We start from the raw sequence: 23,393 nt of genomic DNA, 5'->3' as shown, positions 1-23,393 counted from the left end.
GGAAATAAAATCCATGTTCTGATGAATGTGCGATCCTCCTTCCTCACTCCCTGTCTGCAGTCTCAAGGACACCACGACCACGGCGAACCTGCGGCAAGCAATGACGTCGATCTGGTAGAAAAGTTTGATGGAGTGTGGAAGGGGCTCACGGCGCTGGCCGGCATCTACCTCCTCTTCATCATTGAACACTGTATCGGCATGTTTAAGCACTACAAAGACCACGGGGTAAAATAAACTTGATCAAGCGATAGGTGCTGTTTGGATCAGTTTGGTTCTGGTGGTGACAGAAATCATAACACTGTCTCTGCTCACAGGGCATGAAGAAGTCGAGCGAGGAGGGCAAGATTGGCAGGAAGCTGTCGGATCACAAGTTAAACCGTCGCTCAGATGCAGAGTGGCTGCACCTGAAGCCTCTCAGCGAAGGTAAGAAACCATAACAGTCTTTACAGCACTTTGTTTTTGTGGCGGTCACCTTAACATCTGCTCTCTCCTCCAGACCACGACAGCACCGCCGTCTCCTGCGACAACGGGCACAACGACACGCAGCTGACGGAGCTCCAGACGCCCGACTCGCCCACCAACAAGACGCCACTGGCACCCACAAAACCCCGACCAGACCAGCCGTCACCCACGAAAGAGAACGGACGCAAAGTCAAGAAGCACGGACACTCGCACGGCCACTCTCACGGTGGGAACTGCCACTCGGACCAGGAGATGAAGGACGCTGGTATAGCCAGCATCGCCTGGATGGTCATCATGGGCGACGGCATGCACAACTTCAGCGACGGCCTGGCTATAGGTAAGAGTTACTGTTAGGACCTCTGCGATGAAGACATAACTTACATACTAGTGAACACAGTGTGGTTTTATGGAGTGTTGTGTGTGTGACTAATACGACTTCTGCCCAGAAGTGGGAACTGATCATGTACCTCCTCAGACTACATCCAGAAGGAATTCAACTTGTTTTACATTCTGAATTAGACGCATCGTTTTTTTTTGTTTTTTTTACCAGAGCTGATGATGAACGTAGCTACGGAGTGAGACATCTCACCGCTCTGATTTCAGTTTTGAGTTATACATGTGCAGCACCGAGCAGGCAGCTGACAGCAGAGATCGGGTAGCGACACAGAAGCCGCTGACAGTGTTACAACACTTACTTTTTAAAATATCTTCTACTTGAGTTGACTCTTAAAATGTTGGCACCAACTGAACAATGAGATGGATGGAAACGTCAAAAAAAAGCCGGCGTCGTTTGCTTCAACACACGTCAGACCGTCGTGCCTGACGGGGGTGAAGCTGGCGTGTCCACCTGAGTGCTGTGTTTCCATCACAGTGGAGCAAATAAACACCTGTGACTACTGCTGAGATATGATGTGGGAGTAAAAGCCGATTGCACCCGTTCACATTAAAGACAAAAGCCAGATGTTAGTGGGTGTTTGTCTTTTTTGTCCTGTGCGAAAGGACAATAACCACCCAGCTGCAGTGACTTTCTCCTGGATTAGACTCCAGGAAGTCACAGTGCCTAGCCAATCATATTTCACAAAATGTCAAAATGCCTTTTTTTTTCACTCGCTGACATTTCCTGAACTTTTTGTCTCTCCAGGTGCAGCGTTCAGTGCGAACCTGACAGGAGGCATCAGCACATCTGTGGCTGTTTTCTGCCACGAATTACCTCATGAACTTGGTAAGTCGTTTGCACCGAGATGTGAAAAAAAAAGAAAAGAAAACTAAACAAAACAAGTTATTTTCTCATTACACAGTAGACACTGCACTCTCCATTTACTCAACAAGTTGAACAAAGCTGCTTTGTGAGGGGCTTCGCAGAGTGACTCACATAATGACAACGTCAACAGCGTCTCATGCAAAACAGCTCCTTCTCTTACTCGAACCGAAACTTTAATCCGAGTTGGTCTCACGACCCTCGGTCCCTAGGAGCCCGTTACAAACACAGCGGTGTCAGTAATCATCGCTCCTCTCTTCGCTCACACAAAATTCACCTTTTTTTTTTTTTTCTAGATTAATGTCTTTTTGTGTGACAGCAGCGAGATGATGTACCGTACCTGGTGCACATTGTTCAGTAGAGTCAGACTCAAAAGACGGTACAGCTGCCGCTGCGTTCATTTGCATTCAGATCTGATGTCTCCGAGGACACTTTTGATTCAGCGACTGTGAACATTTTTCATTCAGAGTAGTGTTGCTCTCTTCTCTCTCGCAGCTCTCTCCTCTGCCAGTTTGTTTATAGTGAGAGCAAAAAGGTGGCGGGAGCGGGGTGAAGAAGACAGACAATGGGGCCATCCAGCAGCAGATCAGTACTAATGATGTGTCTTGCCACCGTGCGGCTTCCATGCCTCGTTTGTGTGCTTGATGAATAGAGTGGTGTCAATTACGGCAGAGTGTGAAGCGGTGAGTAATAGCCTTCGTTTGCCTGCCTGCTCCCTCTTGTGTTGACTCACAGCTTCCTGTGCTATTGTTGTTGTTTTGTTGAGATGAGGGAAAAAGGCAAAATGTGTTGAAAGCGTCTGTGTGAAGGCTGAAACTAAAACCTGTGATGTTCAACATTTAGCGGTTTCATTCAGTTGTGTCTCGGGGCTTCAAGGCGCCCAGAAGCTTTGAATCTTATCCAGCATTTCTGTCCTTTTTATTGCTATTTCCACTCAAGTTTCCAGATGGCTAACTGCAGCACGAGGACGATTTTCAAGATCAGTCTCTCCCCGTGTAATTTCACATTTCCTGTTGATTCGGCGCCCGTTCTTCAGGAGCCACTTGCTGCAGTGCCTTCACCCCTGTCGAGCCGCTTGTCAGACAAACCCAGCAGTTTGATGAGTGCACCTCACAGCTCCTCTTCAAAACAAAAGCCATCCCCCGACTGGCAGCTGGATGGCAAAGATGATGATTATGAGGGTTCTTTAACCACCCAGAGTGAAGCTAATTGGCAGTGATGGGTGTGTTAATTGCAGTAGATGAGGCGGCGGCAGGCGTGTCTGAGTGTCTGACGGTTTGGAACCGGGGAGGCAGGAAGTGCCGGAGTAAGTTGAAGAGGGGGAGAGAAAAAAAAAAAGCACTTTTAAGTGAGGTGTGTGTGGACTGTCTCTCTTTAACTCCCCCCGCCTTCTTCTCCGGGTTTGATTGATGGATGAGAGAGAAGTGGTAATATATTCATTGTGGTAATTAGTAAGGAAAAGAGGCCGCTTGTTACACGGCGCAGGAAATGTAGGCCACCCCCTTTTCAGTATTCATCTCTCTCTCCAAATCCAGGGCATTTCCGCTGAGACTTGGGCCTCTTCCCGCATTTGGCCCGGCAATGATTGAAGAGGGTAGAGAGGCTACAGCGTGCATATGTAATCATAAGTGTATCAGGATGGGAGTTAAAGACATATTTCTTGGAAAGAGTTCACCTGCTTCAAGACAGAACGCGTTGGCAGGATGCATGGTGGGAGTTTGCTTCGAGCAAGTTCACCTCATCAAAAAAAAAAACAAAACGTGTCGAGCCGCTCAGCGACGTGTTCACAGGGCAGCGTGTCACTCTGCAGACTGTAAACACAGACTGGACCTGCTGCTGCTGTACGTCACTTCCTGTCACATGCATAAACAGCTTGTTGATGAGCAGAATCATTCACAACAGAGACTGCACTCAAATGAAATGATGTGCCGAAAACACTGACCTACACTTTCATCAGACGAAGTGTCGCATGTAATGGAAAGTTGGAAATCATGTCGATTCTACGTTGATAAATTAAATAAGTTAAAGTCTGATTAGATTAAAGAGCGAGTCCTGGACACTCCCACTCAGGCGCTAGTAGTAGCAGTGAGTGTACAGCTCTCATGGACTTTCCCACACACACACGCACAAGTTTGTTGATGGGAAAGGCGTGATGAGTGTTAGCTTGGAGGCGGAGTGTTATTATCATCATGATTAGTCACGACCTCCTGGAAGTGTTTTTTAAGTTTCATCATCATGAAGCTGTTTGGTCACAGCATGAGTTCCTGTGAGGGACTGGGAAGAGTCTTTCTGACTAAACTACACTGAATACATGATGAACACTACGTTGACACAACAGAATGATGTTTGAATTGTGCCATGAATCACATATGTGATGTATGAAAGTCTTGGTTGTTGTAAAGAACAAAAACTTTTTAAAAAAAGTCTAGAATAACTGAAGATTTCAATATAGCTGAAGGAGAGTTAGTCATTTGTGAGTCAAGCAGCCATTCAGTGTGTCATCTTTCTGATCACAAACTTCAGCAGACGTATTTAATTCATTTTATGACAAACTGGCAAAAAGAGATCACAACAGTTTTGTGTCTCTCCATTCACAACTGTACATCATGTCCCTGGAGTGGTTATCAAGTGTCTTCTGTTGGAGGGGGCGTGACATCGCCTCTCTGTAGAATTAGAGTCTGTGTTTTAGGTGAATTATTCTTGGAGTGTGTTGGATCCTGTGCGTCAGAGTGAGAGGATGGATGGGGAAAGCTGTAATTGAGTGTGTTTTGTGTGTGTGTGTGTGTGTGTGTGTGTCTCTTCTGGCTGACAGGTGACTTTGCGGTGCTGCTGAAAGCCGGGATGTCTGTGAAGCAGGCCATTGTCTACAATCTGCTGTCCGCCCTCATGGCCTACGTCGGCATGCTGATTGGCACAGCTGTGGGCCAGTACACGCACAATGTCACGAGCTGGATCTTCGCCATCACAGCTGGCATGTTCCTTTATGTAGCTCTGGTGGATATGGTAAGTTGGCACTCAGCAGCCCCAGAGTGATAATTGTCCCTCAACAACATCAGCTTTAACTTTCACTGTCTCCTCTCCCACGTGGGCCCTGAGACGTCTCCCCCCTCTCCTCCCTCTCCTCCCTCTCCTCTCCAGATCTGCAATGCTAATTCCAGGAAAGTCTTGTCTTCTGATCCCAACCGGTTACTTTTGTGTCTTTCATAGCTGCCAGAAATGCTCCACGGGGACAGCGAGGACCACAAACGCTGCCAGCTGGGACACTTCGTCCTGCAGAACCTGGGCATGCTGACCGGGTTCGGCATCATGCTGCTCATCGCCATCTTCGAAGACCAAATCGTTTTCGATTTTGGCTTCTAGTGGAGGACGCGAGAGGGGAGAAGGGGAGAGCTGGATGTGTTAATATTGTTCTTCTTGGCCTTAACATGCTTTGTTTGCGATGTAACGGCCCAGTCTTGCATGCGATGTGAGTCTTGTTCACGGCCCATGCCTCCATTCCAAACAAGCCGCGGTAGCTTATGCATATCTCATGACTCTGCCAGTGATGTTCACACTCTGCTCCTCTGTCAGCTCTCCTCTGTCAGCTCCGATCTGTCTGCTCCCTGCGACACAAGGAGAAGAAGAGCGAGGCTGCGCTCCTACCAGAGAGCACCTCCTCCTCTCTGAACCAATAAACACTAAACGTCTTTAAAGACAAAAAAAAAGAGAGAGAGAGAGAGCTGTAGATGGGAAGGTGGTGCGGGAGGTGTGTTCCTGCAGAGATGCAGCTGTCACAGCCCAGCAGCTCGCCGCCTATGCATCATCACCTGTTGTTAGAGTGTCGTCGTCGTCGTACCCCACCGCTCCATCTCCGATCCGCTCTGTGCTGTGTCCCATCATCCATGCCTCGTACATCTGTGGCGTGTGTTCCACCCCGCATCTACCATCAACTTTCAGTGTCATCGCGCTGTGCGTATCAGACGTCTCGCGTGTGTCTCTCTGTGCCAAGCCCTGGCCACTGGAGCGCCGTCGCAGCCGCACCGCGTAACCGTCACACCGCCAGAACTCAGTTTAGCTAGCTGCTACATCGGGAATCGACACTGCCGGCTCCTCCTCGCTTCACCTGCAGACCACGTCGAAAACAGAAACGTGTTCCTCGAACTCAGTGTTTCTTTGTTTTTTGTTTTTTTTTTTACAACTTTATTTACTCATCAAAGTTGTGTTTAATCGTCTAATTTGATATTTTTTTAATTTTTTAATGTTATTTTCATAGTGATATCTAACACAGCTGCCAAAAGAAAAAAATAGTATTTAAGACTCCTCCGTGTTTTTGTTTAGAGACTAGATGTTTCAAAAATGTCTCACAAACCTTTTTTTTTATTATTATTATTTTAAGAGTTTGACAATCTGTAGCCAGAGGAGACACATCCTTGTTAGAATCTTCAAAATGTGAATCCAGAAAAAAAACTTGTCAAACTTATCAAAAAAGTGTTGTAGTTTACTAGATTTATTTAGGGTGCCTCTTTGAGTTCCTTAAAGGTGCTTTTGTCCAACCGCGCCGCCACCTGTGGACGTTTTTAAACACACTAGGAGGTTGAGTTGTCTCATTATTTTTATTGTACTGTAAATACAGGAGGTCTTTATAGCGTCAGTAGTGTCAGTGAGCAGCTAAAAGCTAATTGTTCCTGTTAAATAATAGTTTTCAAAGTACTTCTGTAAAGGAACTTACTAACTTCCTGACAATCTGAGACAGACTAGGCAAAAGACAACAGAACGATAAACTGTGCTTTCAAACGACGGCATTCCCTGCACTTATAATGGAGTTATTAAACCGTAAGACTATAATGATTATTATCTGTTATGATATGTTGAAATCACACTGCTGATTGTGCCAAAAACTGGCCTGAGTGTGGATTTTTCAGTGGCTGGTGCTTGATACTGCCCCATGCATCGTCACTCCCATCCTGTCCCCTCCGCCCCCCCTCCCACCCTGACATTCCACTGGCTGTTCTGCAGCTCACATGCTAAGCTAGCTCGCCTAGCTTCAGCTGCTGGAGCACACAGAGATCATGTGTGGCTTCATTTATCCTGTCACTGTGTGACATCCATCGTCTTTGTCTTAACTGGGTGAATCATGCATGAAGCATGAGTGGAAAACGGTACAGACGTTGTGTCGAGTGTAAATTTGTTTTTCATTCTTTGTTCTGCAAAGTTAAAATACTGACAGCCTTTGTTACTTTTTTTTTGAATGAACTATGTGAAGATCATGAGAAAGTCTTTGGGGTGTAGTGCACCGGGTGTTTCTAACCAAGCAGCTGCGAGAGCTCGTAAATCTTCTTTCCTTTTCCTTTTTTTTTCCTGGCATTTTATTATTTAATCTCTTGTTCATATTTAATGCCGGTGCACACACTGTTTAACGAGACCTGAATGTATTTTTCTTTGAACAACAAGTTCATCATTTTCTGTCTTACTTGACATGAATTCAGTTGTTTCCTACAATATTCAGAGGATTGTGTTTGTTTTTTTTGGTTGTTTCTTTTAAAAGATTCTGGCTCCTTTTTTTTTAAAAAAAAAACAGTATTTCTCTTTTAAGTTGTATTCTTTGTAGAGTTTAAATCAGAACTGAGCTGTAAGACTTGGTGACACTTGATGACACTATGCCCCAAAGAACACGTTTCTTCACTGTTTATGAGGCAAAGACTGTCTGTTAAATGAAGGTCCATGATTATTTTTGCTTTGTTGTATGTATATTTGTTTAGTAATCTGGATATAAAATGCAAAATGTGACATCCTCACTGTTTGCCTGTCTGTGCATCTCCCCCCCCCCCATTACAAAAGGAAAATAAACTCTGAAAAGTTCCTGGACTCCTGATCTCTGATGGTTCTGGCATAATGTTACCGAGACAAGCTGGTGTACAGCTGCGAAACCACAGCAGCAGAACACATCCATCAGTAATGTTCTTCTGCCTCTGGCTGCTCTGCTCGTCTCCTGCCTCAGTTTCTGCTCCCACATCAGCAGGTTTAGCTAAGTTGATTCTTAAATAAATGTGAAGGCTCAGTGAGCGATGCATACATTTAGAAACCAAATAGATGCGTAAGGTTCTGCCGAGTTTCTGCGGCACCGCGGCTGCTGGAGGAGCTGTCAGAGCTCAGTAGCTGTGCATAATGGAAGTCTCAGCGTGGTCTCAGTGTAACTCTGCAATCAAGCCTGAAATAAAGTACAACATGGTGAATTCAATTATCAGAAATGTGTGGCTGCTGTAATGTGCGGACGTGACTATTTTCCTCGTTTGTTTTGTGAGTTTATCAGCTGTGGAGATGCCGGCCTTCTATTGAATAGAAGGGAACTAAATAACACTAAAACATAACAAATATAATTGAAAAAACTCAACAGTAATGTCTGTTTGTAGAAATCATGACTCGGTCACCTTCGAGTTAGTTAGCGTAGCCACCTAGCCTCAACATGAAGCTGCTAACGTCACTGCCACACATCTACTATTTAGACCTGGAAACTGTGGAGCTGCTCGGTGGTATTGCAGCAAAACATTTCTGTCAATGAGACTCCTCCAACCCCAAACATGGTCAGTAATGGCTGGACAAACTGTTGAATTTGATCCATGGAGATTTTTTTTTTTATTTGTAAACCTTTCCTGGAGCAGAGGAAGGTGATTTACCACAACGTAAAGTCGGCGACAGAAGAATGAAATCTGTACTGTGTTTACGTCTAAATCTCAGATCTCGATGGATAAATGGCACGACAGTAAGAAAACATATTTAACCTTTTAAGGTTACATACAATCAAGTAAATCAACATGAAAGAACTTGTGCTCAGTGTCGGATTGTTGGATTTGCTGGATAGTTATGTGCAACGCGACAGAGAGACTACTTCAGCCTCTGTCTTTTAATTAAACGTCAAACAAAATCAACTATGAGCTGAGCTGGCAGAGCAGAGCCACCCCTCGTCTGATCCAGTGCTCAGCGGCCACGTCGGTGTCGAGCGTCATGGCGATGACGTAGTTGGTGGAGTGGCCGGTGGTGGACAGGGTGCCGCGGCGCTCGCTGGTCTTGTAGACGGGCGACAGGTAACACATCCTCTGCGGGATGTCCTGTCGCTTGATGGGCTTCAGCCACATCTGACAGAGAGAGAGAGAGAGAGAGAGAGAGAGAGAGAGAGAGAGAGAGCAGTTATTAAATCTGAAGCTGCCACCATTTGCCCTCCGCTCGCTTCTTTAGCAGACAGTCACTGTCGTTCAGAAGCTTTTTCACATTCAGAACATTTGACGAGTGGAATAATTAAGCTGGCAGTGAAACTGTGTACGCCTCTGCTGACGCCCACCAGAGTGAACAGTCTTGATTAGATGAAAAATTCATGATGATGGGCGAAGCTGTGGTGAAAGAAACACACTGATAGGAGTGTGTTTAAAGTAACAGTTCACCCAAAAATTAAAATTCTGTCATTCATGTAGTCAGAGCGATAAAAAGTCAGGTTTTTCTGGAGCGACACACTGACGGCATCCTCCTGGAGCAACTGAAGAAGATGGAGATGTTTTGCAACATGAATGTCTGGAAGCTCAGAGATCCAACATTCGAATCTGAATTTATTTCAAAAGACTTTACACCATTCAGAAGAAGACACACAAGCTTGAATTGAGGGTGTGAACAACGAGGGCTTCCAGATGAAACGTATGGAGCCATTTTATGTTCGGTCAGTTTGTTTTAATACGTTTTAAAACAAGTCCACATCTACTCCACCTATATCTTCCTTCTGTGAAACGTCCCCTGACGTTCCTTCTGCATGGAGCTGAGTAGATTACTTAGTTTTAATATTTGGGTGAACGTTTCCTTTAAGCTTCAGAAGTCAGGACAGAAGGCTCAACATGAAACTCAGCAGGAAACTAACCCGAATCTCTCACATATTTTATCCAAACGTTATCTTACTAATTGGAAGTGTGGGGACGTAAACTTATAAAACAATAGCGTTAACGAGCAGTCGTCCCCTCTGGGCTATTAAGAAGTCTGGGTTTAGCAAAAGGGGATAAACTGGGCCACTCGAAAAAAAAGAGAGAGAGAGAGAGAAAACATCTTTAAAAGAAAAAACAAAAACAGTTTGTCGAGCCGCAGCCAGAAAAGTACTCATGTGGTTCCATAACGGCCGTCTCTGTTAGGATTTGCATTTCAAAGCCAGCCTCTGTTGTGATCCCCCTCCCCCACCACCACAAATAATAAACACATTTTTAATTAAGTTCTGCTCTTGTCAAAAACTGATTCTGTTAATAACTTGCCCTGAAATGTCTGAATATTAAAAAAGTCTTGTGCATTATTCATAGTCGCTGGATGTATTGTGGAGACGAGAGAACAGAGGGAGAGAAGAATAAAAGGGAGGGAAAAAAAAAAGAAAAAACTTGATCAGTCGCTGCTCTCTGCCACCGGCGCCGCTTCTCCATCACTCTGTCAGTCTGCTTTCATACACCGTATCAAGCTCGGTTAATTAATAAAAAGGATGAGAGAGCAAAAGGAGCCGGGCTTCCTGCAGGCTGAATGCTGCTGCTGCTGCTCGGTATCAGGTCCAGAGAACAAGGAGCTGGAAACGTCCTCCTGGGTGCAGCTGCAGCGACAGGATGACGCTTGTTGTTCGCTCGCTCCTCCGAGACTCGCAGTATCGGTCTCTGATGAGAGAGGAGAAGGAAAGCTGCCGCCTCGCAGGAGTTTACAGGCTGAATAATGATGGAATCTGCCCCATTTTCATAATTTGATACATGAACAGATATTATCTCTCGTCTCGTTTCACACCCAGAGGGATTCGCAGCAGCAGAATCAATAAACCTCCTCCCTCCAACTTTATGTAAGAAAATGTTATGCAACTATTTTTTATTGCCTTGTTGCCTGCAGTGATTTCTTTTTTTTTTTCCCACCATACACTTCCAAGTTATCTTACACCAAGGCTTGATAGTAATGAGGAGTCACACCCGAACAATATAGAAAATGTAAAACCACACATTTCTCTCTGCATATTTGTACTTTCACACAAAAAAAAATGTGCTGCCTTGAAAAATTTTTAATAAGTAAAAAAGAGCTCAGATCCCGACTGATCGTTAACTAGAGTTCTCCCGGAAGACGAAGACTAAAACCTGAACTTTTAGACAAACAGATGAACTCGTCAACTTTTATTCCAGTTCAAATCATACAAGAGAATTCATCATCTGAACGTCATGTAACTTGTACAGAAATCAAACCCTGCAGAGGATTCGTGCTTCATCTGAGGATGAAAACTGAGAGTTCATTCCTGACCTCAGAAACAGCTGATTGTCAGCTGGTCTGGAGTTTTAACGATATCACGTTTGTTTAATCAGAACTATAGATATTCAAAATATATATTTTTTTGTGTACTTGCTATCCACGCATGAGTTGTAAAAAAATGTAACTTTGAGTGAAAGCCGACACGGATGAGAAGTGATGACATTAAAAGCTCCAGAACATCTGCTGAATGGACCGTGAGGTGTTTCATCGCCTGTTTCTCATCAGTATTTGTAGGTCACCTGGTTCCAGACCTTAAAAATCAAATCCTGGATCTCAGACTTGTTCAGCTATTTAACTGAAGGCGCCCACTCAGTATTTATCTGCGTTCAGTTTAACATGATTACTTCTACAGCTCTCCTGGTTGAATTGTGAGTAGAAAAGATTAACAACTGTGTTCAAAATATCTGGTTCTGTGATAAAAATTTTTTTTAAAAAGTACAAAAGCACGACTCCCAGGGTGCATTTCAGCAAGACACATTCACCCAGAGCTTATGCTGCAATCCCCTGCAAGTCGGAAGTCAATATTTCCAAGTCAGCGTGCCCGACTTTCAATAAAAATACATCCCGGTGCATCTGCTCGGGAAAAACACGGCCAACAGCAAACTCAACTCATCTACAGCAGCTGATTTAACAGATTAGCATGCTTGAAAAAGACAGGAGGAGTTGGCTCGTATCAACACTACATAAAGAGCGATGAAAAGTTGATTCACTGTGAAGACGCATAAAAATTCACATGAAAATTTGCACAGCGTTCTCGGGACTAAGAACTTATTATCTTTATAAATATTTTCATTAAAAAAAAAAAATAATAATAATATTAATTGTCAACATAAAAGAACAAAAAATACAAAAATACACCTTCACAACTACATTTCAGGTAGGTTGGACATACAACGAACCAAGCAGGACTCAAGAGAATGCCATCACTGTCCTCTTGCAGTTTGCTGAATATGTCCATGAAAAATGGCAAAATACAAAAATGCCCACAAAAATGAAACCCAGCTGCACGGACTGCTGGAAGCTGATTTTAGGAAGATACAACAGTTTCTTCAGTCCTCTTGAGGAGAGTTGGATTCAAACATCCCTCGCTACATCTTCATGTCACGGCAAAACAAAACAAATATCTGCACCTGATACCTGTGTGTACAGTGTGTGTGTACAGTGTGTGTGTACAGTGTGTGTGTACAGTGTGTGTGCTCCTCACCACAGGCATGGGATCGTGCAGCACTTTGGGGTGCGACTCAGCGAGAAGTTTGGTGTGTCTGTCCCAGCGGGCGCCGTCGAGGAACAGCCCTCTGATGTACACCCCTGAGTGTCACGCACACAACACAGAGACAATTAGCGGTACAGAGAAATTAGCATCACCAGAACCTTCTGTCCCGTGACTACCGTGTCTGCTGGCTCTTCCAGAACCCGTAAAACCTTTATGGACCAAGCTGAACGCACCTCTGTGCTCCGTCACTGTCTTTTCAGAAAGGCATGTGAGCTGTCCTATTAATAGCCTGGGGGGGGCTAGATTCGGAGATAGCTGACAATCAGTAACACACACACACACACATGCACAAACACACTGTGAGATTTGGAGCCTGGCAGTGAACTGTAGGCTGTGTTATTGTGATGAGGCTCCAGCTGGGGACTGATTGAGGGTGAGGCATTATGTGAGAGTTAGACTGAGAATCTCAGAGCAGCGCTGGAGGCACAGCGAGGGGCTGACGCAGGCCGGCATGCAGACGAGACGCGGCGAGGATTTGCTTCAACTTACTCGCTTATATTCCGTCAGACTAATGTCAGGTTTTGTTTCTTCTCACACCCACCGCTCATTTCACTTGCGCTTAAAAAAACACTTGCTTTTAATCTCTTTCTGAGTCTTTCCTTCTTCTTCTATACTCCTGGACATTTAACCAATCAAAAGCCGTCCTTATGCTCTGCTTTTACAATTTAACTACCACCCTATCTCACTCTGTCTTCTCCACCAACCCCACTTAGTATCCTACCGTCCTCAGGGGGATGTTTGTATTGTTTGTCATCCAGGACCTGGAAGTCGAAGCCGAGCAGGTCAATGGGGACGGTGTGTTTCCTGGCGTAGTTCTGCTGGCTGCCTGTGAGGAAGGCCTGAGTGAAGAAGAATCCCGACACCCAGAACACAGCAGGCGTCCCCTTATCGTCCCAGTCCTGAAAACACAGCAGGTCAAAGAAGACCATGACTGTACGGGGTTAATCCATGATATGTGTAAAAATGCACGGATGAACAAAAAACAAAAAATGAGCCAACGCTACCATGAACACAGCCAAAACAAATATACTTATGAGCCTTACAGCTCAACAGAATCACTCTCTCTGCAGATTAAAACGGTTTGCCTTTTTTTCGGAAGTCAAGCTGTGCAGCCCTGGACCCCAGCAAACAGACAAACAGGACGAGCAGAGAGATTTATATAGATAGATGCAGATACTGAGTTAATCACTTCTGTCCAGGAGGAATTAGTACTCTAATCCACAGGCCACAGCATGTGGATTAAAGTACCCACTTACCCACAACCATGCCAGTCCATTTTTATAAGTTAGGAGGGAGGAATGAAACGCCTTTGTAAAATGTGTGATGTTGCAGCCAAGTTCATCACAGTTTAGTTCAGTTTAGTTGTTTCTAGCAGAACCTGCTGCGTTCCCAATGATTTGAAGCTAGAACTATGTAGCTAAAGCACATTTCACTAAACAAAAGTTCAAGCTAGACCATCCCTTTTTACAGTATTGTTTTATCTATTAACTTGTCGATCCACATTGAGCATAAATATGCTTATTTCTTGCATACGTACCTTTAAATCTGTCTTCAAAACTGCCATTATAATGCTCTATAGCATCATTTTACATCTCTACATCTGATCTTACACGTTTTAACTTGTAGTGGAGTGTTTTTCACAGTGTGCTACTCGATCTGAATACTTCTATAGAACACGCTGAGATGTTTTTCTCCCAGCAGCAGTAAAAACAGCAAACAAGTTTCCCTAAAATCTCGAGGTATTGTGCTAAAGGAAGCGAGCTGTGTCAGACAAGAAACCCGTGACTTTTCGGCTCACCCTGTGGGGGAGTCACAGGCATTCTTTTCATTCCACGAGTAACGATGAACAGGAGGGATACAGTACCTCTCCCCCATGGGAACTGACTGTTAGGTGATCAAGGTCACTTTTGCAGACTCACATGATACAGTAGCTCGTGTGTCTGCATGTGTTTCTTGCCTCAGATCTGCCCACAGTTGAAAGGCATTTCTAGATCTCCTCTAACTCCAATGTGTTATTGATTGATGTGGTCTTATGCAACTGAAGAATGACACAGCTTAAGGCGGCGTTTCAGGTCGTTTTAGAGGGTACAGCGGGCGCTAACTTAACATGTGACACCAGCTCCTCATCTCTGAGGGGCCAAACGTTGTTCCAGGGAGAGAGTGTATGACAAGAAGCACTGTGGTAGATCCAGATGATTCCGGCAACTCAATCACTCTCAAAGAGATTTTATATCGGCTTTTGTTTTATGTGAGAAAGCCTGCCTACTGCCCAGCCTTTGAGGGGAAGTCTGATATTTTCAAACCTGTGCCTTGTATTTGACATTTTGGTGTGTAAAGGATTCTTGTTTGATAAAGTGTTTGGGATCAGTCCAGCAGATCGCCTCAGTTGGCAGCATCAGGGCTGCAGTGTAATCTGCTGAGGCAACTTGTCAAACTCACTACATTAGACTGAGGTTGTTATTCTGAGTGTCTGACTCTGATGTCTGATTATGGAAATCATTCCTACAGAGATAGACCTCATCTGTTAGAACATTGCATTTTGTAAACAGAAACAAAAGTCAAGGAAAAGGGGAGATGTGTGGCAGAAAGACGACGGTGGAAGGAGTTTAAGAGAGGAGTCTGGACTTTCTCCAGGAGGAACTGCCAGCCAGAATTCATTTCCAAATCAGGACCGACATTTTCACTGATTTTGACAGTCTTCATTTGGGAACAACAGTAACAACTCACCTCAGAGTCAGACTTCTCCTTGAACGATTATTTGTGTTTTCTGGTAACAAAATGTGCACTATTGTTTAACAAAAAGGTCTGTCCCCATAGGAATCATTTCTGTAAGACACTTCAGCCTGTCAGTGGCAAAAAAAACAAGCACTCTTGATGGACGTGACTTTGCTGGTTGCAGTTGGCCCAAAGCTTTTGTTTAATATGAATCATTTACACGCTAAAAAACATGTAAACATGAGGCTCAGGTTTAAAAATGCCAGAATTGCCCTTTAATGGGAACATTCTTGACATTCTTAAATCACCACTATGTGAAATGTGCATCGCTTTAATGTTGCAGCAGTCCAACTGTTCGAGACTTGTTATTTTTCTTTGTTTGGGGCTGATTTTCCCTTGTGACTAATTGCAGGGGACTGGAGGAGACTGACTCCAGCTTGAGGCATTTCCCTCCCAGCCAATCACGGTGTGTTGATGCCCTTTTTGTGAAGGCATAAGAGAGGTGGGGAATAGCACACCAATGGCTCTCACTCTCATTCTGAATCTGTCCCTGACCTGACGTGAACCTCAGTCCCCTCAGACTGGCAGTCAGAAACTCTGGTCTATTGAGGCCCTGTTGGGTTTTCTTGGCTGCCCACATCACTTAAAGTGAGGGAAGTGTGTATATGTGAGAACCCCTTGAAATCTAAGCCCCTATACACCTTTAGTTTTGCATTTTATTTCCCTGGTGCTTTAGGAGGCATTTGTTTGTTATTTATTGTCCAAGAAGTGGATATTGGGCATTCCATCCCCTACTTTCAAGTTTTTTGCTTATATTTTTATGTAAGTTGGGCTGACCTATAAACAACTGACTGTCTCATCCAGAACTTACGGTTAATTAATGGTTATGGTCACCTTAATCATCTGAATGTGTGTCTACTATTTTATTTTAGTTTGTCTATGTGCTTCAATTGTGGGATCATAAAATACTTTTAGTTTTTCATATGCTCCTAATTATTTAGTTCTGCCACAGGAGGTTTCCTGTATTGACAAATGATCAGAGAGTGATTTGTTCTTGTACTCCCAAAGGCTTTTTCACTCAGTAGTGATGTCAAACCCCAAAAAACTTATTTCACTTCTCAGCATCTGATTTTGAGCCTTGTAGCTGGTTTCAGCACCTGTAAGAACTTGAGACGCTCCAGGAAGTCATTAACGTAGCTCCCCAGCGGTTTGAGGCTGGGGTAGGACTTCTTCATCCACATGCCGGGGATACGACCCGTCAAGATGCTGCTAACCACCTCCTCCAGCTCTGCAGACATCACCACCAGCCCCTGCACAGGAACACACACACAAACACTCATACACATGCAACTGCAAATATTCACCCACAAACGACTGATTAACACCGTCGCTATTTGAGAATGTGAAGTTGCTAAAGCGCTTTTCTAACACTGAATTGAATATCAGAGATATTCAAGCTTGTCGCTTATAAACCTCTCTGGAGAAAGGTGACAGACAGCCACATAATGGCAACCCTTATCGCTCTGCAGGGGGCTTTTGATACCAGTATGAAAGCTGATGTGCTCATTCCCCTTCCTGACTCTCGATGCTCTCTCCACTTCAGTCCCCTGAGACTGGTGCGTCTCAGGAGGAGAGGGAGTGTGTCTGAAGTTTGTTTACTAAATTGAATAAAAAGATGCACACTTGTGTTTTAGTTTTTATACCTTTTTGAATGTGGTTTAATTAGGAGTGTGATTCTACACGTATTCGCTTACGTACATACTGTGTTCAGATTACATGAACTCATTTTATGAGCCAAATAATTGCAGTCTTACTCTAATGTGGTGTAATTGTTGGCAGTGTCCTGGCACCTACCAAAGCTCCAAACGTTTGGAAATACAAAGTCGCTGATTTTATTTTTGCTTGAGGATGTTATGGTCTAAAAAGACAGTTTCATTTCTTTAAGCATCTTTTGCTAGCAATTTTAAAAACACACTGATTAAAATGATATCAAGACTTTAAAATAAATATATTCAGGAGTCTGCCTAATTGCTGAGAGTCTTAGCTCATCACGTGCAGCTGTGGTGGTTACTGTCAACTATCACCCTCCTTTTTCCTTCTTCATGAATCCACTGACTGCAAAACCACTAAAGTTTAAAACTATTCCTTTAGAAATCTGACATCACAAACACGTTCATATTTTTATGATATGCTAACGACATGGCTCTGGGGGTGGCCATTTTCAGCTGGCTGGACCACCTCTCTGGTTCAGACTTAAATTTAATGAGGACTATCACATGGATTAACATCAGATTTGGGGCCGATATTCATGATGCAGAGAGCATGAATGTAACTCTAAAGATCTTGGTATGACACCTGACCGAAGATGATCTAATGATTACATGATACCTGCTGATCGTTGTCATGTTAACAACGTCTTCCACCAATTGGAGGGTCTGTGGCTGCATTCAACATCCCCCGAGCTGCTCCCGGTGGTTGCTCTAACAGTGTGTGACTGTGCTTCTGAGCAGTCAGCGCCACCAGTGTATTCATGCTTGTATGCTGAATGAAATGTGGTTTGAGTGGCTGGTGAGATAAGAAAAGTGCTATATAAATGCAGTCAGTATGCCATTGTCAGTTAACAGGTTAGCTGTTAGCCTAAAGCTTTGCTGTGCTTTGGAACAGCCTCAAAGCGGCGCTGGTAGGGCTGTAGATTAGAGCTGCAGCGTTTAGTTTAGTTTAGAAAGTTGCTGTTTTGATAATCAATTAAACCTTTCAAAAACACCAACATAAAAAAATAGCTAGTTCCTGCAAACAGTCAGCGAATAAGCAATCTGAAGACGTCACTTTGGGTTCTGGGAAAATGAGATGAGAATTTTCAAACTAAACTTAACGATTAAACAATTCATGATTAAAACAAGAGACCATCTTGCGACAGGGTCACACCATATCATATGTATATAAAAAATACTCCAAATCACTTCTGTATTAGGGTTATGTGATGACACACACAAACAGATTCACAAAGTGAATACATGTCCAGCTGATGCACTCACTGCTGGTAATAATAAGCGGAATAATCGCTAATGACAATAATCATTTGTTGCAGCCTGATGTAGATTATTTGGTTCTGTCTATGGCCTCTGCCAAAGAAAGCAGTATGATTAAATGTCTGCAAAGTGAGCTCAGTTCTTTTCTCTGCTACAGCAGAAAAGAGCACTTTCCGAGAGAAGGTCAGGAGTGCGAGTTGATGAATTAGAAGTTTAGGTGGCTGCTTCATACTCGTCATTCCCACAGGGTCGACCACATCTCTGTAAAGTATCAGTTTCTTTTTTTCTTTTTTTTTTTACAGCTCAGTGGTTTATAACTTTTTCTGGTGCATAATCTAATAGCAGAGCTTGCACGATACAAAATAAAGCAACAGACTGTACATAGATTTTCAGGAGGAAGCAGTTCTGTACAATGGTTAATTGCCCTAAACTTTCACAATTACTGTCCGAGTGTTTCCTTGTAATAGAATATTATGGTGTTAGATTAGTGCACTTGGAGCGTTGTGCAGAGCGCTTACGGTATCTGATTTCTGAAGATGTATTACCGGAGTTTCCACTGTAATCATTCAGCAGAGGTGTGCCTCCTCTAATGCAATATTGCTTTCACTGTACAGAAATGTAAAATCAATGATGATTCATCATTTGGCCTTACTGTGTATCTAAAACAAACAAATTTAGTATAATTACAGTGCATTTGGCCGTACATCACGCTATAAATATCCAAACAACGATGATCCTTGGGAACAGGACCAAGATTGAGTTCAAGACTTAACAACTACTGTTAACATGAACATGAATCTCACATGTGGTCACCTCTACCAGCTCCTCCCGCTCACCTTAATGGCCTTCTGAATGTTGACACAGGAGTCTCGGATGGTGCTGAGCAGGTTGTTGAAGCGGCCCATCTCCTGCACCAGCACTGTGTTCATGCTCTGATTGTAGCTGGTGGGGAAGCGCCTCATCACTGCCTCCAAGTCGAAGTCTGCCGGCAGCTTGCTCAGGATGTCAGCTGCCACATCAAAGACCATGTCATCTGAGGATTTGGCGTCTCCGCCCGACGAGCGGGACTGATCAGAGACACAGAGCGACAGAGGATGGATGAGAAGCGGAGGCAGGACTTGTGGCTCAGATCGGTGTGACAGTTCATCGTTTTTTGGGGAGAAATTATCTTTTGCTGTCCTTTGACTTGTCAAATTATGTATTCCCTTTTAAGGAGTCTTTTGCACTGGCGCTAATTTGGTCCCTGAAAGACCCTGATTTTAAGAGGTTGTGACTTCTGACTTGTCTTTGCTTATATTTCACCGTCTTTAGATATATGCTGTGGAATGACACAGAATATCAGTCATGCGATTTAAATCTTAATTTAATTTTCCTTTTCTAAATTTGACATTTCTCTGGCTAGAATACTGCTCCAAGTGACGATGAGATCCTATGCATATATTTATTGGGATCCCTCTGACACACACACACACACACACACACACACACACACACACAGGGCCTCATAAGATGGTAGGCTTCACACCAACCCCCCCCCCCCCCCCCACACACACACACACACACACACACACACACACACACACAGAAATCTGACACAATCTTATCAACAATTCTGATAATCGTTCATGCTGATAATCACTCACTCTAATCTGTGATTCTTCCGCCTTCCTCTCGGCTCAACTTGCACCATTTACCTATTTGATGCTCAGTCACCAGCCAGCGGTAATGGATAATCATTGGCTAATGGCATTGGGGTTACAGTACGGGAATGACAAATAGCTTTTTCATTCCATTTGAAGCCTCTCCCTGTTTATCGGTCATTGAGACTGATGAGAACGTATTAGATGCTAATAAAGTCCACACATGACTGAAGCCATTATTAATCTTGTTGAAAGGAGTTTATATGAATAAATGCCAGACTCCATTGAGCTCTAATTTTAGCTTGGAGTGGCAATGCCTGTGGAAATGATTTTCTATTTGTTTGCAGAAAGCCAGGTCTGTGGCTGTCTGAACATACTCTTAGTGTTTGTGACAGCATGCTGTATATTGGTATCTTTCAGAAATTAAATCAGGGGAATTAGACTGTTTAGGATCCATACAGAGTGTGCACACAGCAACACATACACCAAGAGTGTGATGTTGTTGTGTATGTAGCTCACTTGCACTTATTTAACATCAAGTTTAATTCCCACTGGAGTTTAGACAAGTTTCAGCAGGGTGAGAAACCTTTGTTAAATGAGAAGCGCCGCTCCATATCTTAAAATAAAAAAAAGAATAAATGGATACATGGATATGTAAAAAAAACTCTCTCCACTTTGCAGGAGAAGCTGCTCTTATGTTTTCTCCAAGTAGGTCTTGACTTGAAATCTGTTAGATTTGATTCGCAGCCGACATTGACTGGAGCCGGGAAGAGTTAAGATATAATCCTCAACAAGCTAACCTAGTCTAACTCTGCAGAGCTGAGATATAATGATGTGGGATCACACAGCTCCGCCAAAGCCACTGTGAGTCTTTGCAGTGTCAAAGGAAGACATCGTAATAAGAGAGATTTTTATTGTTCTTTGAGGAGTCTCTCCACAAACAACTGAAATATTTATTCATAGTTTTTCTCTTTAATTAATGTTGCATAGTACATTTTGATGGAGGGCAATAAAATATTTAAGGCTGGCGAAGATAGTTATAAAAGTCAGTGGAAACTTATGGGAAGCATGTTGATGCTGTGTGCGTCTATGTCAAACAGTGCCTGTCACTGCCTCGGTGCGTGTGTGTTAATGTGTTTACTTATTTGTTTGGTGTTGTTGTTTTGTTGTGTGCATGTTATGCATGTGCTGGGCGAGAGTGTGATGCATGCTGTCGACAATTTGAAAAAGGTACCAGCTGAGTGGCGACACTCCACCTGAGCATCTGGGATTTGGGCCAAGACGGGGCAGATTATTTTGGGAAGCGACCCAAAGCAGCTGGGGCTGAAAATCAGTGCTCTCTTTTGTTTCCCCGCTGTATCCATGCCACGCTGCTGTTTCATGTCTGACATTTTTTTAATTTATTCACGGATATAAATATCCAGGTCATTTAATGGCAGAGAGACACAATACTGCATGAAATCCTGGCCTTCTGTCTTCATTAGTTTGAGCAGTAGTATTCATCAACCAACCAATCCTGTGCAAGACAGACGTCACGTCAAAACTCATGTCACAACCTGTTGATTGTTTATGTTTGTCATCAGCTTGTAATATATGAAAAATCATGAAGACAATATGACGACGGTGACTTGGGATGAGTGACATCGATTGCTCTGTGCACAGGCAGACTGCAGTAACTGTTGGATTCACCAACAGGGAGCTGAAGCTGTTATATCTGTGGAGTCAAATCCACCAGACTGCTTTGATAAAAACAGTCATTTTACCTTGCGGAACATGAGAGCTGATCTGTAGCTGCTGCGATCAGATTGTTTGTAACTTTTGTGTTTTAGCGTATTGATACATCATAGTCGTCTGGAGTGCCCATGGCCCTCTCATAGCTTTGTAAGCTGGCACTGTTTGTCTACCAGTCCCTGCTTAGTGGTAAGCTTAATTTAAACGTGATAATATACCTGTGTAGCAAAATCGCATACGAAAAAACACTGTCAATCAAATTCACATCACTGCCGGTGTGAATAGCTTTGAAGTAACATTCACATTTTTGTATATTTCTGTTGTTTATTCATCATGTTCCCAAAGTATAAAGTTACAATGGCTCAAATAAATGTTTGTCGGTGAGTTTGTCTGTATTGCCTAGTAACAGTAGTAGTAGTAGTAGTAGTAGTAGTAGTAGTATCCGCTTCAAAATATACATGGCTAATAATTTCCCTCTGAAATGCAGTGGAGTGGAATAGAGATACTGAAGAAAAAAAGACAAAACTGTACTTCAGTGCATGACTTGTAAATTTATGTAGTTACTCTCCATCGCTACATCCATGTGTGTTTACCTGTGTGAGCAAGATGCTGTCAAACAGTAGTTGCGTCTCAGCCTGATCTTTGGTGATATCTGCGTTGGCGTTCATGCCGAAAATCTCCGGCGACGGGTTGAGCGGCAGCGACTTGGTGTATTCTATGTAGCTATTGTACTGCAAAACAGAGAGGCAGGAAACAGAGGGAGAGTGAAGGGAAAGGACAATTTTCAACGCAACATCAGGAAACATCTCGAGTAATAACACTCATTGAAAAACAAGTCGGCTCCTTAGATTGCTGACATTTATTATAATGACTATGTAAATGTGACTTCATGAATAAAAGATGTGGTTGGAGGGGGGTGCAGCACTGGAGAACAAAATGCCAAATAAAATGGAGCGCGCCATAGATTGCACTTGTGTTAACAAATACATCAACTCACACTGATGGTGGCTGCCTGCTGTGCCTTGTTACACACATTTTATCTCCTAATGACTTTTTAAAGGTAGCTCAACGACAGTGCTGAGCAACAGTGAGTCCTGTGATATACTTGGTTTAAAAACAAGCACATTAAAGTGGCTTTCACTTTTCTTGAGTTTTTAAGGCACTGATGGGTACGTGGTCAAGGAAACATTCTCAGTTCTGCTCTCTCAACCACTGTGTTGGACGGCATTTTAAAGAAGACTTTCAATATTTATATTTAAATAACATGCTGCGTAACATCTCTATGCTGAGATGTATGACATCTCAAAAAGGTCAGTCTACTGTGAATAGACAAAAACAGCTCTTCCATAAAAGTAGCTAGAGCTGTGCATGTGGTGATCGTGATCACACAGGCAGAATATTTAGTTTGTGTAGAATAAACACTTCGAATAAGGAAGTTTAGGCTTGTTATTACAGGATTGAAAAAACAAATCAAGTTACTGTAATATATAAAATTAAAAATAAACCCTTGCCTTTCTTTAGTGATATTAAGGTTAAAGAACTACTTCATGTTCAGCAGCTCCTCCTTGTGGTAAAACTGTAACCTTTTAAATGTGACTGTGATTTGCATCCAAAAACACTTCCTTCAACTAATTCTCCCTGGTATTTATATTTGGCATTTTCTTATCTCTATAAATCTGCAAATCTAATGATAAAATTGAAATTCTAAGAGCAGAGTTCGAAAAGATTTAAAGCTATTTTTTGGGATTTTTCTTACGTCTTCCTCAGCCGGTGCATAGTAGAGCCCACTGGGATCAAACTTGTAATCAGGGTCCTCGGTGACTTTCGAGGTGTAGAAGTTAGAGAGGATGGTGCGCAGGGTCCTTCTGTCCCAGTCATCCGTCACACGGCCTCCATAGTTACACTCGCCAGTCATGTAGCGGATGGCATCAAATGGCACTTCCTGCGGGGAAACAAGAACTCATGCATTTTGAACAGGAACAATGCGTTAGGTTAGGGTTGCACATTTA

The 23,393-nt window shown here is 43.3% G+C and overlaps 2 protein-coding genes across 3 annotated transcripts in view; one reads left to right on the top strand and one right to left on the bottom strand.

Moving 5' to 3' along the window:
* The window catches only part of slc39a10 (solute carrier family 39 member 10), a 37,524-nt gene extending 29,587 nt beyond the window's left edge, over window positions 1–7,937 (top strand). Inside the window, exons 6-11 of one of the 2 annotated variants that reach the window (XR_005076751.1) lie at window positions 61–225; window positions 315–423; window positions 497–799; window positions 1,604–1,684; window positions 2,216–2,403; window positions 4,533–4,669. Coding sequence is in view for 1 of the 2 variants with exons in the window: in XM_037108633.1 (XP_036964528.1) it covers window positions 61–225; window positions 315–423; window positions 497–799; window positions 1,604–1,684; window positions 4,533–4,723; window positions 4,928–5,080 (1,002 nt within the window). In the remaining variant the exon portion in view is untranslated. Of the gene's footprint in view, window positions 1–60; window positions 226–314; window positions 424–496; window positions 800–1,603; window positions 1,685–2,215; window positions 2,404–4,532; window positions 4,724–4,927 lie in introns of those variants that run through there. The other variant, XM_037108633.1, reaches the window with a different exon arrangement.
* Window positions 7,938–8,303: 366 nt separating this feature from the next.
* dnah7 (dynein, axonemal, heavy chain 7) overlaps window positions 8,304–23,393 on the bottom strand; it is a 74,017-nt gene continuing 58,927 nt past the window's right edge. The window contains exons 60-66 of the mRNA XM_037108632.1: window positions 23,141–23,326; window positions 21,978–22,115; window positions 18,850–19,080; window positions 16,142–16,294; window positions 12,991–13,168; window positions 12,201–12,304; window positions 8,304–8,832 (exon numbers count right to left, since the gene is read on the bottom strand). Of these exons, the coding sequence (XP_036964527.1) occupies window positions 8,626–8,832; window positions 12,201–12,304; window positions 12,991–13,168; window positions 16,142–16,294; window positions 18,850–19,080; window positions 21,978–22,115; window positions 23,141–23,326 (1,197 nt within the window). The 3' untranslated portion in view covers window positions 8,304–8,625. The remainder of the gene's footprint in view (window positions 8,833–12,200; window positions 12,305–12,990; window positions 13,169–16,141; window positions 16,295–18,849; window positions 19,081–21,977; window positions 22,116–23,140; window positions 23,327–23,393) is intronic.

Source organism: Acanthopagrus latus, chromosome 9 (assembly GCF_904848185.1).
Source record: "Acanthopagrus latus isolate v.2019 chromosome 9, fAcaLat1.1, whole genome shotgun sequence".
NCBI classification, from domain to species: Eukaryota; Metazoa; Chordata; class Actinopteri; order Spariformes; family Sparidae; genus Acanthopagrus; species Acanthopagrus latus.
Note: the sequence above shows the minus strand (reverse complement) of the source record. Positions and strands in the feature narration are given on the sequence as shown.